This window comes from Tachysurus fulvidraco, chromosome 16 (assembly GCF_022655615.1).
Source record: "Tachysurus fulvidraco isolate hzauxx_2018 chromosome 16, HZAU_PFXX_2.0, whole genome shotgun sequence".
Classification (NCBI taxonomy): domain Eukaryota; kingdom Metazoa; phylum Chordata; class Actinopteri; order Siluriformes; family Bagridae; genus Tachysurus; species Tachysurus fulvidraco.
Genome location: NC_062533.1, coordinates 20315042 through 20330041, shown reverse-complemented (window position 1 = coordinate 20330041; position 15000 = coordinate 20315042). Strand labels below are relative to the sequence as shown.

General features: G+C 41.4%; 2 protein-coding genes across 2 annotated transcripts; one reads left to right on the top strand and one right to left on the bottom strand.

Moving 5' to 3' along the window:
• Positions 1-526: 526 nt before the first annotated feature.
• Positions 527-3088, top strand: nfkbiaa (nuclear factor of kappa light polypeptide gene enhancer in B-cells inhibitor, alpha a). The gene is made up of 6 exons (XM_027154956.2): positions 527-838; positions 1301-1406; positions 1633-1840; positions 1951-2039; positions 2242-2496; positions 2613-3088. Exons 1-6 carry the CDS (start codon positions 594-596, stop codon positions 2643-2645), a joined length of 936 nt encoding a protein of 311 aa, XP_027010757.1. The 5' UTR covers positions 527-593; the 3' UTR covers positions 2646-3088.
• Positions 3089-6068: 2980 nt separating this feature from the next.
• psma6b (proteasome 20S subunit alpha 6b) lies at positions 6069-12095 on the bottom strand. The gene is made up of 7 exons (XM_027154972.2): positions 11910-12095; positions 9906-10000; positions 9645-9726; positions 9353-9508; positions 8832-9010; positions 8176-8270; positions 6069-6223 (listed from the first exon to the last, which is right to left on the bottom strand). Exons 1-7 carry the CDS (start codon positions 11983-11985, stop codon positions 6166-6168), a joined length of 741 nt encoding a protein of 246 aa, XP_027010773.1. The 5' UTR covers positions 11986-12095; the 3' UTR covers positions 6069-6165.
• Between the last annotated feature and the right edge of the window lie 2905 nt (positions 12096-15000).

Here is a 15000-nt window from a genome sequence, read left to right as displayed (position 1 = left end):
CTAACCGAGTCAGATTCGCTCTGTAAAGGAGAACTTTTATAGACGTTCATAAACCACACGTTAACGATTTATTATTTATTTTTCCAGCACACACAAGACTCCGAGGAGAAGCGTATAAGGAATCCGAGAAACTCATATTTTTAATATCTCTTTATATTATAATATCTTTAATATGCACATTATAAAAACAATAAAACAGCTTTATCACGTCCACATTTTCTGTAAATGCATTTCTGTAAATGTTGCTGTCTCTTATTACGGCTCGTGTGTGATGTTAGTGTCATTGTGTGAGATGATCACCTGGGTCTCATTCATGCTCACAAAGCCAATATCTGTAATAAATGGTGGAAGTGAACTCGGGCTCTGAGTGTGTAATTGGAAAAGCACAAATTTCATTCTTACTCTGCTCAGTCACATTGAGGGAAATTCTATGAATAAAAACCCGCCCTGAGTTCCCCTGCTTTAACCAGGACACTGGAAATCCCCTGATGTGAAGTTAGACTATATAACAAGCACCTCCTCCAGTCGTGCTCACTGCACACACACACAGAGACTCGGACAGATACAGACGCACAACACACACACATTGTGTCATGGATATTCACACAGCACCTACGAGGAATAACCAACTGGACTATTTGGATGAAATGGATCCGAAAAACGCGAAACATGTTGATGATCGTGTGGACAGCGGAATGGACTCACTGAAGGAGGACGAGTATCAGATACTGGTGCAAGAGCTGATGTGTCTGAGCTGTAAAGATGCGCACAGGGACACGATGGACAATGCGCACACGCACCAAGCCTGGAAGTGCGAAGTGACCGAGGACGGAGACACGTAAGTGCTTTAACATTACTTACTGTATTTATTTACTTGTTTATTTATTGGCGTGTTTTCAGTAATAATAATAATAATAATAATAATAATAATAATAATAATACAGACAAATCCCAAACTGCGCGTTTTTCCTGCAAACGCTTTATTAAACTCTGTGTGTTTAAGTGTTAAGGCGACTTTAAGTCTGTTTGCACGCATCGACGTGTAAAAAAAAAAAAAAGTTATAGAGGTTAAGGAAGTGCGGTGTGTTCGCGCTGGGGCACTTAGGGGGCGCTAGAGAGACCGATGGAAAGTCCCTGGCGCGCAGCCAAACCCATGCGTCAGATGTGTCAAAGCTTCACTGGGTGGAAATAACCTTAAAAAAAACTCCAGACTTGCGAAACGCCTGAGTTTTATCCACTTCCTCTGCTGGTAATTCTTGACAAGCTGAATTCTAAATAGCAACCCACATTGTTTTTCCAGGTACCTGCACCTCGCAATCATCCATGAGGCTGAACATGAAGCCCTCGAGATCATTAAGCACTGTGTCAACGACCCCTTCCTCAACTCCCAGAACCACCAAAGACAGGTAACTGTTCATCAAGTCTCTTTTCCGTAACGCGAGAGATCTGAACGTATCGTGTTCTCTGTATATACTAAGCCTTATAATTGACTCATTACTGAAAATTTAATTATTATTATTTTATTCCATCCAAAAATTAAATAACTAAAATTAGACTTAATATAAACACAAAGCCATTTTTGTGGAAAGCTCCAGAATAAAAGAAATAATCGTATTTTTGGTGTTTTTCTAGACCGCGCTCCACCTGGCCGTCATCATGGAGCAGCCGCACATCGTGGAGGAGCTGCTGAAGGCCGGCTGTGACCCACGTTTGGTGGATCAGTGCGGGAACACGGCGCTGCACATCGCCTGCAGGAAAGGATCACTGTCCTGTTTCGCCGTGCTGACTCAAGTCAACACACATCACCTGCGCAGCATCCTGTCTGTCCACAACTACAGCGGTGAGCATCTTTCCGCCTTTACCGCTACACACTGCTCCTGTTTGCACTCACGCCAGCCGTGCGATCGCCTCCATCAGCCCGCTCATCATGTTCTTCTTTCTGAATTACAGGACACACTTGTCTCCACATAGCCTCCATCTATGGCTTCCTGTCGTTGGTGGAGAACATTGTGCAACTGGGTGCAGATATAAATGCCAAGGTTTGTATTTCTGTAGCTGCAGTTTAAAATCTTTACTTGTTTTTTTTAAACACGCTCTTGTTGACTTCTTTTCTAAGTCCTCGTGAGACATGAATTATGAAGTCAACAGGAGTGTGTTGGAACAGATACTGAAAGGAAAACTGTGTTTTGTTTCTCAGTAAAAGGAACTAACTTGGTTTCTTTATTTCTTCCTTTCTCTCAGGAACAGTGTAGCGGTCGCACGTGTCTCCACCTGGCTGTGGATCTACAGAACCTGGCCCTCGTGCAACAGTTAATCGCTTTGGGTGCTGACGTCAACAGTATGACGTACGGCGGCCACGTTCCGTATCACCTGACATTCGGCCGGCAAAACGGCGAAATCCAGAAGCAGCTGTTTGTGAGGACGGCGTCCCCGCTACGTCAGTTCCCCGACTCAGAAAGCGAGAGTGAGGAAGAGCTCATGTCCGACGACGAGTGTGTAAGTTCGACGTTTCTTCGTTTTTCTTTACATTTTCTTTCTTTTCCTCCCAAAGTTGTATGAAGTTTGATGAGTTTGATCAGTGATTAATAAGTTTCTTGTTTTTTTCCTCGCAGGGTTACGACGACATCCAGTTTGGCGGGAAGTGAAGTGAACTTAAAATAAAAACTAAAAAAAATTTAAAAAGCAGATGAAGCAAAGCAGAAGGCAGCTGGTCCTCAAAATCACAGCCGTGGATCACGTGACGTGACGTGACGTGACGTGACGTGCCGTGGCGGCTCAGACTCCTCTACACACAACAAGGAGATGGAAGAAAGAAACATGAGGCCGAACAAGGTGCTCGGAAAAGCTGGGGATTGTGGGACATTTCTTCACCTTCTCCTCAAAAATTCCTGAAGTGACTGTGCCTGAGATGTTAGACGTGTATATTGTATAGTGTACATTATATTGTAAAAAAAAAAAAAAAAAAAAAAAGAAGAAGAATCAAGAGTTTTATTTTTATACATGTAAATATTAATTATGACACTATTGTAAATTCTAGTCATCTTTGTATTTAACACTTTTTATTAAAAAAAAAGAACATTCCTTCAAATCCTTCGTCTGCTTGTTAATTTGAATCTTTTTCTTTTCGGTGGAAACAAAATAAGCCACTTACAATCACGACTCTGACGGAAAGCTAAAGATCACTGAGGTTCATTCACAGAAGATTCCTGGCTCTGTAGAGTCACGGCATCATTTCCGTAGCGGAATCAGTGACTCAGTGCCGCTCGATGCTGCTGCTGCTGCTGCTCACTGAACGCTTCATTCATTCATTTATTTATTTAATTCTTATTTGATCTGGGTAAAGCTCGGCGACATACGTGACTCACCTTCAACAAAACTTCCCCTCGGCTTCCTTTTTTTTTTTAAAGGCAGAAATTTCCTCTTGGCCTTATAGTGTGAAGATGATTGAATCATCTGGGACTGTACAGAGATGAAGCTCAAAGGCTGAAAAAAATTCCTGTATTGCATTACTGAAAATCTGCAAGTTTAGAATTTCCCAAATATTCCCAGTTGTAGGAGTTTTGGAAAAAATCTCAGTGTAATTTAGATTCCGTTGTGATGTAAATATAAAGCTTTTATATTACACTTCATTCATCTTTATAAAGATGCTAAAGGTTGTACACACATCCGCCGAGCAGACCCGAGCAGACCCGAGCAGAACCAAGCAGAATCCTTCCTCACACATTGACTCTCAGACTCTATATTATTCTCGTCTTAGGAATAAATTGATTAGTTTTTTTTCCAAACAAAGGTTTAGAGGGTTTTTGGAAAGTGACTGTCACCTTCAGGGAAACTCCAGCACTTTGTTCTCCTGTGAGTTTTAATCCCGAGTGGAAAACATCAGTTAAATCAGCTGCATCATCACTCAGTCACATGCTGAGGGTGATTTCCAGCATGAGGTCATCAGCTTCAATCACAAGAACACCAACAACTCACCGAAATCTTACATGACTTCGCTGTAAAGATCTTCTAATATAAAGTTCTACTGAGAATCAAGAAAGTTCTACCTCAGAGGAATAACCAAAAGAACCCTGAATGTCAAATGGTGTCTCCAAAGCTTTCCTACAAAACTTCTGCTCTTAACACTACAGTAGGCCGTGTCAATTCCCAGGTGAAGAACCTTTAAGAATGTGCTGAATGGTTCTCCATGGGTTCCTTAAGAGTTCCTTATGTAACTCAGAGACCCCAGCTTTGGTTAGAGGGCTGTCGGGTTCTACCGAGAGTCTGAAGGACCGGTACACGATCGGAAATATGAATTAAGTGACAAGATCCTGAGGCATGTAGAGATGTCCCAGCTCCAGCTGGATGTATTCAGACGTTCTAAGAGGAGATGGCAACTCCATGTGGTGTTTAAGGACAGACTGTCAGACTGTATATATATAATCACACCCCCAGTGTCACCCAGATGAGGATGAGGTTATATAATCACACCCTCAGTGTCACCCAGATGAGGATGAGGTTCCCCTTTGAGTCTGGTTCCTCTCAAGGTTTCTTCCTTTACCATCTAAGGGAGTTTTTCCTCCCCACAGTCACCTGAGTCACCTCAGACTTGTTCATTGGGGTTAAATACATACACATTTATATATATCTAATATTAATCTGGGACTTTTATATTATATTAATCTTTATATTAAACTTTTTGTGTTATATTTCTTATGCTCCGTAAAGCTGCTTTGAGACGACGTTCATTGATAAAAAATGTTATAGAAATAAACTAGAATTGAATTGAGTGATAAAGTCTTTAGAAGTTTAGTGAAAATGCAGACTAACGAAATCAGAGAACTTCCAGTGATCTCTATAAGCTCAGATCGGTGTGTTTCACCTCGTTACGATTGCTGAAGTGAAACTGACATAAAAACACAAAGCTCTGTTTAATCGGCGGACAAACCGCCTGTTGAGCAGCGTGTCGTGTTCGACTCCTTTGTGTCTGACTTAAAAGTGAAGAAAAGGTCATTCGCAGGTCTGAGGGTCTGCACACGGTTATAGATAAAAGATCAGACGAAGAAAGCCCCTGAAACCTCTTCCTCATCCTCACCTGTGATGTCTCAGTGCTGAGTCACTGCACACAAGGTAAAGAGCTCTTTAACCTCCTGCGTGCGGAGAAACCCGTCGCGTTTCGATCACTTCCATTTTCCTTTCCTAAAGAAGTGAAACGTTTTCACTTCAGATTCTGAGAACTGAAGGTTGTGGGGTTTATACCCAGCTGTAAAACACTCGTTCTGCTTTGATTTCATTTAATAACTAAAGTTCAAGCTCTTTAACTCGACTCTGTTACACACACTGTACTCTCATCTGTACAGTAATGTGTTGGAGTGCAAAAGTTTGTGCACCCCAACTGAATGTATAAATGTAGATTCCTTCATTATAAGTAAATAGAATTTCACTGAAAACTTGTACGTGTACATTTCTTTACCTTTAGTTCTACCCCAGACCACATACATGCCCTGTGAACACTTTGTTCAGTCAGAGTCATGACATTATGTAGGTCAGTGTAGTGTACAGATGAAACATTATAACCTTCCTGACTTGACTTGACACGTCTTGTTCTCGGAGCGGCTTCACTTCGTCGTCATCACATTACTCACTTGTTATATCACATAATGGCATTTCACAATCCCAGACTCCACGACGTCGTCATTCGACAATGAGTCAGAACACAAGGCTGAACCCTGTTACCGCGGTTACCAAACACAGGCAAAATCGCTGTTATTGTTTAATACTGCACCGCCGTCGAATACTGAACTCTGATTGGCTGATTAACGCCCTGATGGCAGCGCAGGCAGGTTTGTATTAACGCGCCTGTTCTGATGTTTCGTTTCCATAGCAACAGCTCGTTCACAGGGACTCGTATGCAGGACATAAACGCTCCTAAATGCTTACGAGGTGTGTGACAGTTTTCTGAAAGCAGAAACATGGAGTTTCCACATGAAGACAGAGGATAAATACAGGCTGCTGACGGAGCGACTGTTTACAGCTGATACAGGAAGTAACTTTTTATACGTTCAGACAAAAAAACAACTAACACTTTAGTTTTTCTCTAAAAACAGCTTTAATGTTACAGAGGAATTTACAGGAGAGTCGTTTCTTCAGCGTGCTACGTTTCCCAGAATGCCACATTCTCTGAGCTCAGTCTCGCTCTGACAGAGACACCAGGTGAGAGTCCAACTCTGTCTCAGAGAGAATCCTGAAACACACAAACACACACACACACACACACACACACACACACACACACACACACACACACACACACACACACACACACAACACAGTGTAATTAAACTCAGGAGGTAACATGTGGATTTAAAACACACACACACACACACACACACACACACACACACACACACACACACACACACAAACACACAGAGACCCACACATACACACACACACACAAACACACACACAAAGACCCACACATACACACACACACAGAGACCCACACACACACACACACACACACACACAAACACAGACACACAAAAACACACACACACACGCAGACAGACAGACAGACAGACAGACACACACACACACACAGACACACACACAAACACAGACACACAAACACACACACAAACACACAAACACACAGAGACCCACACATATATACACACACACACACACAGACCCACACATACACACACACAAACACACACACACACACACACACACACACACACACAGAGACCCACACATACACACACACAGAGAGACCCACACACACAGACACACACGCAGACAGACAGACAGACAGACAGACAGACAGACAGACACACACACACACAGACACACACACACACACACACAGACACACACACACAGACACACACACACACACACACAGACACACACACAATACACACACAGACACACACACACAGACACAAACACACACAGACACACACACGTGTGACGTGTGTGTGACGTGGACTGTGAGTTTTACACAAACTTCGTAAACGTTTGTAAAAAATCTGACATTTATGTTACAGTTCCTAAGATTCAACTTTTCACTCATGTTTTAATTTATTGATGCAACAGAATAAAAAGTTTATACAGAGCTCATAATGTAACACACTGTGCAGAAGTATTCACCCCCCTGAAACCTTCTGTCTTCATGAATTTATGGAAGTGTGACTTTACATCCTGTGAACAGGACCATGGGACATTTAAAGACAGAGAAAGTCAAAAAGACAAACGTCAGAACAGCCGAAGGAGCCGAACGCAGCGTCCCACTGAACCTCCTGGGTGGATTTAGAGCTCGCAGGAAGAGAGAAGTGATTAACTCCCTGCTAACGTTTGGGAAAGTCTGAGTAATAAACCCGTTAACCTCGCTCTGTCAGTACAGATCAGACTAGAGATCAGACTAGAGATCAGACTAGAGATCAGACTAGATATCAGACTAGAGATCAGACTAGATCAGACTAGAGATCAGACTAGAGATCAGACTAGAGATTAGACTAGAGATCAGACTAGAGATCAGACTAGAGATTAGACTAGAGATTAGACTAGAGATCAGACTAGAGATCAGACTAGAGATCAGACTAGAGATCAGACTAGAGATTAGACTAGAGATCAGACTAGAGATCAGACTAGAGATTAGACTAGAGATTAGACTAGAGATCAGACTAGAGACCAGACTAGAGATCAGACTAGAGATCAGACTAGAGATTAGAGACTCTGCTGATTCAGGAAATCCTCTCATGTAATAGAATATTAATATAAACAGAAATATGACTTTGCTTCTGTGTGTAAAAGTAACTTTGTGGTGTTTTATTCAGTTTCTAAAAAATAACACAATAATGTAATAAATTTAATGTATTTAAACATGTTGACTTTTCTTTTCGGTCTACGTTCTCTTTCATTTCGTCTCCTCTTCTACTTTCCCCTATTCCAGTCTTTCTTTTTCTCTTTTTTCCTTCCTGTCACTGAATCATTTCCTCCTGCATTTCTTCCTTCACTCCTTTCCAACCTTCTTCCTTTTCTTAAGTATCTATTCATTTCCTCATTATTATGATTCTTCAATTCTTTCCTCCATCTCTCTCTCTCTCCCTCCCTCCCTCCCACCCTGAGAGACATAATACTGAGAGATGAGTGCGAGTGGACGCGACAGAGGACTGAATAAACTCTCACCTGAACTTGGGCTCCTGTGCTGTTATCACTCCGACCTCCAGCTCAGAAGGCTTGAAATCGATGGACAGAACCGTGGACAAGCAGCTGATCGCCGTCTGTCAATCAATCACACAGACACACCCATTTACGCACAGACACACCCACTTACAATACCAAGTAGCTTGTGAACATAAATTCACAGACGGCTTCTCACTATTATGAGATAATTTAAGTTAAAAAAACTCTGTGATGTCACAGCAGGATTCCGACCAATCAGCAGCCTGCGTTAAACACACTGACAACCAGCCAAATTAATTTTATTTCTTTATTTATTTTTACCCTTCCTGCTTTTTTCTTAAATTCAGTCATTATTTCTTTTGCTGTAATTTTCTATCACTCCTTTTTAAATTTCTTTAAATCCTTCTGCTTGTCTTTCTCTGATCCCTCTCTCACTGCCTCTGATCCCTCTCTCACTGCCTCTCGTTTCTTTCTTTTATTTTTTCCTTTCTTTTGCTGCTGTTCCTCCTTCCATCTCTCCCTCTTTATTGTGTTTTAATTTTCCTTATTGTATAAACACTCATCATCATCATCATCATCATCACTCCCTCAGCCCATTTCTCTGCATCATGCAGGTCTGTCTGAGAGACAGGAGGAAGATCTCCTGCATGGTTACTGACCTCGATGGTCTGCTCGAAGGTCCAGTCGTGTTTCTTCTTGGCTTTCTTCTCCAGGAAGCTGATGGCTTCTGTCTGTTTCACTCCGGCGGCTGTGGCCTTAAAGCCGCAGTAATAACCTGCAGGGTCACATTTATACACCTGCGGCCCCAACTCTTCATCCATACCGATCACGATCATACCTGACACACACACACGTGCGCGCACACACACACGCCTGTAAATATACACTATTACCTAAAAAACGAACGAAGAAAAAAAAAAAACAGTGTGTGTGTGTGTACAGTGTGTGTATGTACAGTGTGTGTGTGTGTGTGTGTGTTTACAGTGTGTGTGTACAGTGTGTGTATGTACAGTGTGTGTGCGTGTGTGTGTACAGTGTGTGTGTGTGTTTACAGTGTGTGTGTGTACAGTGTGTGTATGTACAGTGTGTGTACAGTGTATATTTTGACTGTGTTGTGGGGGTGTTAGTATTTATACACAGTGTGGTGTTGATGATGATGATGATGATGAAGGTGACTCACAGCAGCCCAGAGGTCTCATCTCAGCATTCTGTGTGTAAACTTGAGAAATGTCAGCGATCCTCTTACAAAGCATGTCGACCGGAATCTCATAGCCATATTTGTACATCCAGTTTGCTGCTTCGTAACGAGCCCTCTGTACCTGAGACCTGCTGTCAGCTACACACACACACACACACACACACACACACACACACACACACACACACACACACACACACACACACACACAATGTAACACTTGTATGTCAGTGTTAAGCAGAACTCTGTATATGTTAAACTGAACATTTTATACCCGTCATGCCGGACATCACACAGCCGATGTTGTCTGTGATGCGGAACAGGTGAGTGACTGTAGAGGAGTCCAGCAGCTTGTCCTAAAATAATTATTAAACAGATATTTATCTAAACATTGTGTGTGTGTGTGTGTGTATATATGTGTGTGTGTGTGTGCGCGCATGTGTGTGTGCGTTTATGTGTATGTGGGTATGTGTGTGTGTGTGTGTGTGTGTGTGTATATGTGTGTGTGTGTGCATGTATGTATGTGTGTACTTACTGGAACTTTTTTCTGCGTGACGACGACAGCACAGTCTTTCCCCCGCACAGCCACAGACGTCAGCCCGCCCTGATTAATGGCCTTAAATGCGTATTCTGTTTAAGAGTAAAATACATCACATACACTCACATTACTGACCCCATGTTCACACCAGCAGCTGCTTGTAGTTTGTGCACTTTAAAGGTGTTTACTTTTGTACGTCTAACATAACAGTACAGATACAAATCACACACACACACAATGTAATTAGTTTGTACTGTACACCCACACCCACACCCACTGTACACACACACTGAACACCCACACCCACTGTACACACACACACACACACTGAACACCCACACCCACTGTACACACACACACTGAACACCCACACCCACTGTACACACTGTACACACACACTGTACACACACACCCACACCCACTGTACACACACACACTGAACACCCACACCCACTGTACACACTGTACATACACACTGTACACACACACTGAACACCCACACCCACTGTACACACTGTACACACACACTGTACACACACACTATACACACCCACTGTAAACCAACACATACGGTACACCAACACACACTGTATACACACACACACACACACACACACACACTGTACACCAACACACACACACTGTAAACACACACTGTACACCAACACACACACTGTAAACACACACTGTACACCAACACACACACTGTACACCAACACACACTGTACACCAACACACACTGTACACCAACACACACACTGTAAACACACACTGTACACCAACACACACACACACTGTACACCAACACACACTGTACACCAACACACACACTGTAAACACACACTGTACACCAACACACACACACTGTACACCAACACACACACTGTAAACACACACACTGTAAACACACACTGTACACCAACACACACACACTGTACACCAACACACACTGTACACCAACACACACTGTACACCAACACACACACACACACTGTAAACACACACTGTACACCAACACACACACACACTGTACACCAACACACACTGTACACCAACACACACTGTACACCAACACACACTGTACACCAACACACACACACTGTACACCAACACACACACTGTAAACACACACTGTAAACACACACTGTAAACACACACTGTAAACACACACTGTAAACACACACTGTACACCAACACACACCCACACACTGTACACCAACACACACCCACACACTGTACACCAACACACACCCACACACTGTACACCAACACACACCCACACACTGTACACCAACACACACACACACACACTGTACACCAACACACACCCACACACTGTACACCAACACACACACACACACACACACTGTACACCAACACACACACACACACACTGTACACCAACACACACACACACACTGTACACCAACACACACACACACACACACTGTACACCAACACACACACACACACACACACTGTACACCAACACACACACTGTACACCAACACACACCCTGTACACCAACACACACCCACACACTGTACACCAACACACACACACACACACACACTGTACACCAACACACACCCACACACTGTACACCAACACACACACACACACACTGTACACCAACACACACCCACACACTGTAAACACACACTGATTTGTTCTTTTACATGTGAATAGATTTGCATATTTATTAATAACCAATCAAATCCTTCCTGTGTTTGATTTAAAAGTTAGATTTAAATACATCACTTATTTTTACCTAATGTTGTTTTATTACCTAGTGTTTTATTACCTAGTGTTTTATTACCTAGTGTTTTATTACCTAGTGTTTTATTACCTAGTGTTTTATTACCTAGTGTTTTATTTCAGCTCCACATCTGTATAAAAAACTTTAATCTCTAAACAAACTGAACACAGCCATAATAACAAAGCTAGCTGTTAGCACTGATGCTAACTATGAATGGAACACTTTCCCCTTTCTGTACTCACCCACTTGATAAAGCCTTCCCTCTGGGGAGAAAATAGTAATATGACGATCAAACCCTGCACTTGAGCCGCGCGACATCTTTATTACATTTAATTTGTTATAAAAATAATAATAAAACTCTGTGTAGCGGTGACATGCAGAATTTATCTCTAACCCGGAAGTAGTGTTAGTTTGCGTTACCGGGGGTCATCTGCGTCACGTGACGGCTGTGATGCTAAACACGATAAAAAAAAGTAATTTCAGAAAAATACACATATCATTTTAATCGTATAAAGAAAGATTATTATTTATTACTGCTTTAAAAATGAACAGCTTGTCCTTAAGAGAGCAATAAGGAATAAAATAACATTAATTAGTTAAAACCCAGAAATTCACAACATTCACAGTTTCAGAAGTAAACAGACATTAATTAAATAATTAATCAATTAATTTCTTTATTTATTTGTTTATTTGTTTGTTTATTGGATTATTTATATGTTTATTTATTGGATTATTTATTTATTTTTTTATTGGATTTTTTATTGGATTATTTATTTATTGGATAATTTATTGGATTATGTATTTATTTATTTAATTATTATTTATTATTTAGTTTGTTTATTTGTTTATTTGTTTATTAACCATTTGATACCATTGTTGACATTAATGACAGTAAGTTCAGTAGTGTAAATTAAAGATGTTTTAGACATTAGTTAATTGTCTGCTTGTACATGTATGAGGTGATGTTTCTTCCCACACGGTTAATCTTATGAAGTCACGTTTTTCTAAAGGTTCTCAAGGGATTTTTAGCTTCCTGATGTGGTTCTTGTTTGGTCCCCACTCTTACGGGGAATCCCATGACCCCAGTAAACATTAACATGTCTGCTGTGGTTTAAAACAATGCTCAGTTCATCCTACATAAAACTATTATAATAATAAAAACCCCACATGACTTTATCAGTCTGAGAAGGAAACCACAGGTAGCTAAAAGCCCTTCTGTTAGGCCAGTGTTTGCAGCGTTGGTATGAAAAGTGCAAACACTATCACAGTGTTGCATGGGGGGTGGGGGGTGGGGGGTTAGATGGGGGCTGATATCTACACCTACACAATCACTTATATCTACATCTACACAATCTCTTATAAACACCTACACAATCTCTTATAAACGCCTACACAATGACTTATATAGACTCCTAATTAATCACTTATATAGACACCTACACAATCACTTACAGTGCCTTGCAAAAGTATTCATACCCACTGAACTGTTCGACATTTTGACACGTCACAACCACAAAGAAATATCTATTTTATTGGGATTTTATGAAATAGACCGAAAGAAAGTGGCACATAGTTGTAAAGTGGAATGAAAATTATAAATGGTGTCCAAATTTTTTTTTTTTTTTTTTACAAATAAATATCTGAAAAGTGTGGTGTGCATTTGTATTCAGCCCCCTTTACTCTGATACCCCTAACTAACATCCAGTGAAACCAACTGCCTTCAGTTAGAGAACATTGGTGAACAAACAGAATCATGAAGACCAAAGAACACACCAGACAGGTCAGGGATAAAGTTGTGGAGAAGTTTAAAGCATGGTTATGGTTATAAATTAATATCCCAAGCCTTGAACATCTCACGGAGCATGATGTACAATCCATCATCCGGAAATGGAAAAAGTACGGCACGACCGCAAGCATACAAAGACATCGCCGTCCACCTAAACTGACAGGCCGTGCAAGGAGAGCATTAATCAGAGAAGCAGCCAAGAGGCCCATGGTAACTCTGTAGGAGCTGCAGAGATTCACAGCTCAGGTGGGAGAATCTGTCCACAGGACAACTATTAGTCGTGCACTCCACAAATCTGCTCTTTATGGAAGAGTGGCGAGGAGAAAGCCATTGTTGAAAGAAAGCCATAAGAAATCCTGTTTGCAGTTTGCGACAAGCCGTGTGGGGACACAGCAAGCATGTGGAAGAAGGTGCTCTGGTCAGACGAGACCAAAAATTTACTTTTTGGCCAAAATTTAAAACATTATGTGTTGCAGAAACCTAACTCTGCACATCACCCTGAACACACCATGAACCCCACTGTGAAACCTGGTGGTGGCATCAACATGTTGTGGGGATGCTTTTCTACAGCAGGGACAGGGAAGCTGGTCAGAGTCGATGGGAAGATGGATGGAGCCAAATACAGGGCAATGTTAGATGAAAACCTGTTAGAGTCTGCAAATGACTTGAGACTGGGGCAGAGCTTCAGCTTCCAGCAAGACAATGACCCTAAACATACAGCCAGAGCTACAATGGAGTGGTTTAGATCGAAGCATATTCATGTGTTAGAACGGCCAAGTCAAAGTCCAGACCTAAATCCAATTGAGAATCTGTGGCGAGACTGAAAATCGCTGTTCACAGACGCTCGCCATCCGATCTGACTGAGCTTGAGCTATTCTGCGAAGAAGAACGGGCAAAACTTTCACTCTTTAGATGTGCAAAGCTGATAGAGACAAACCCCAAAAGACTTGCAGCTGTAATTGCAGTGAAATGTGGTTGTACAAAGTATTGCCTCAGTGGGGATGAATACAAATGCACAGCACACATTTCACATATTTATTTGTAAAAAAAATAAAAAAATTGGACAACATTGCTACATGGAATACAAACATACAAAAAAACAGCTTCACAAATGTCACAAATGTCACAAATGCTTATTCATATTTATTTTTATATTCTGGACTAAATGTAACTTATCTGATCTGCACCAAGCCTGAGGAGGAGTTGTGGTTGTTCTGCCATTTTCAGTTGAGGTCGTCTTTATGTGCAGCAGATAAATGGCAAATGTTATATTTGGCCTTTCTTCTTGTAACCAAACATTTGGAGCGATAGTCAAAGTAGGAGAATCATAAATATCTATTTTAAGAAATCTATGCCAACGACATGGCGTCAACACCCATGACCAGATCCTTATCCAGCTTATTTGAATAGGAAATTAGCGCTCAGACCAGAAGCCTAGCTTATCTTCTGGTCTTCAGAAGCTTATCTGGCTGGCTGGGGTAATTTTCGATGGCTACTGTATATATAATATGAATAAATGTTTGCTTTTTAGATATTAAGAACTCATT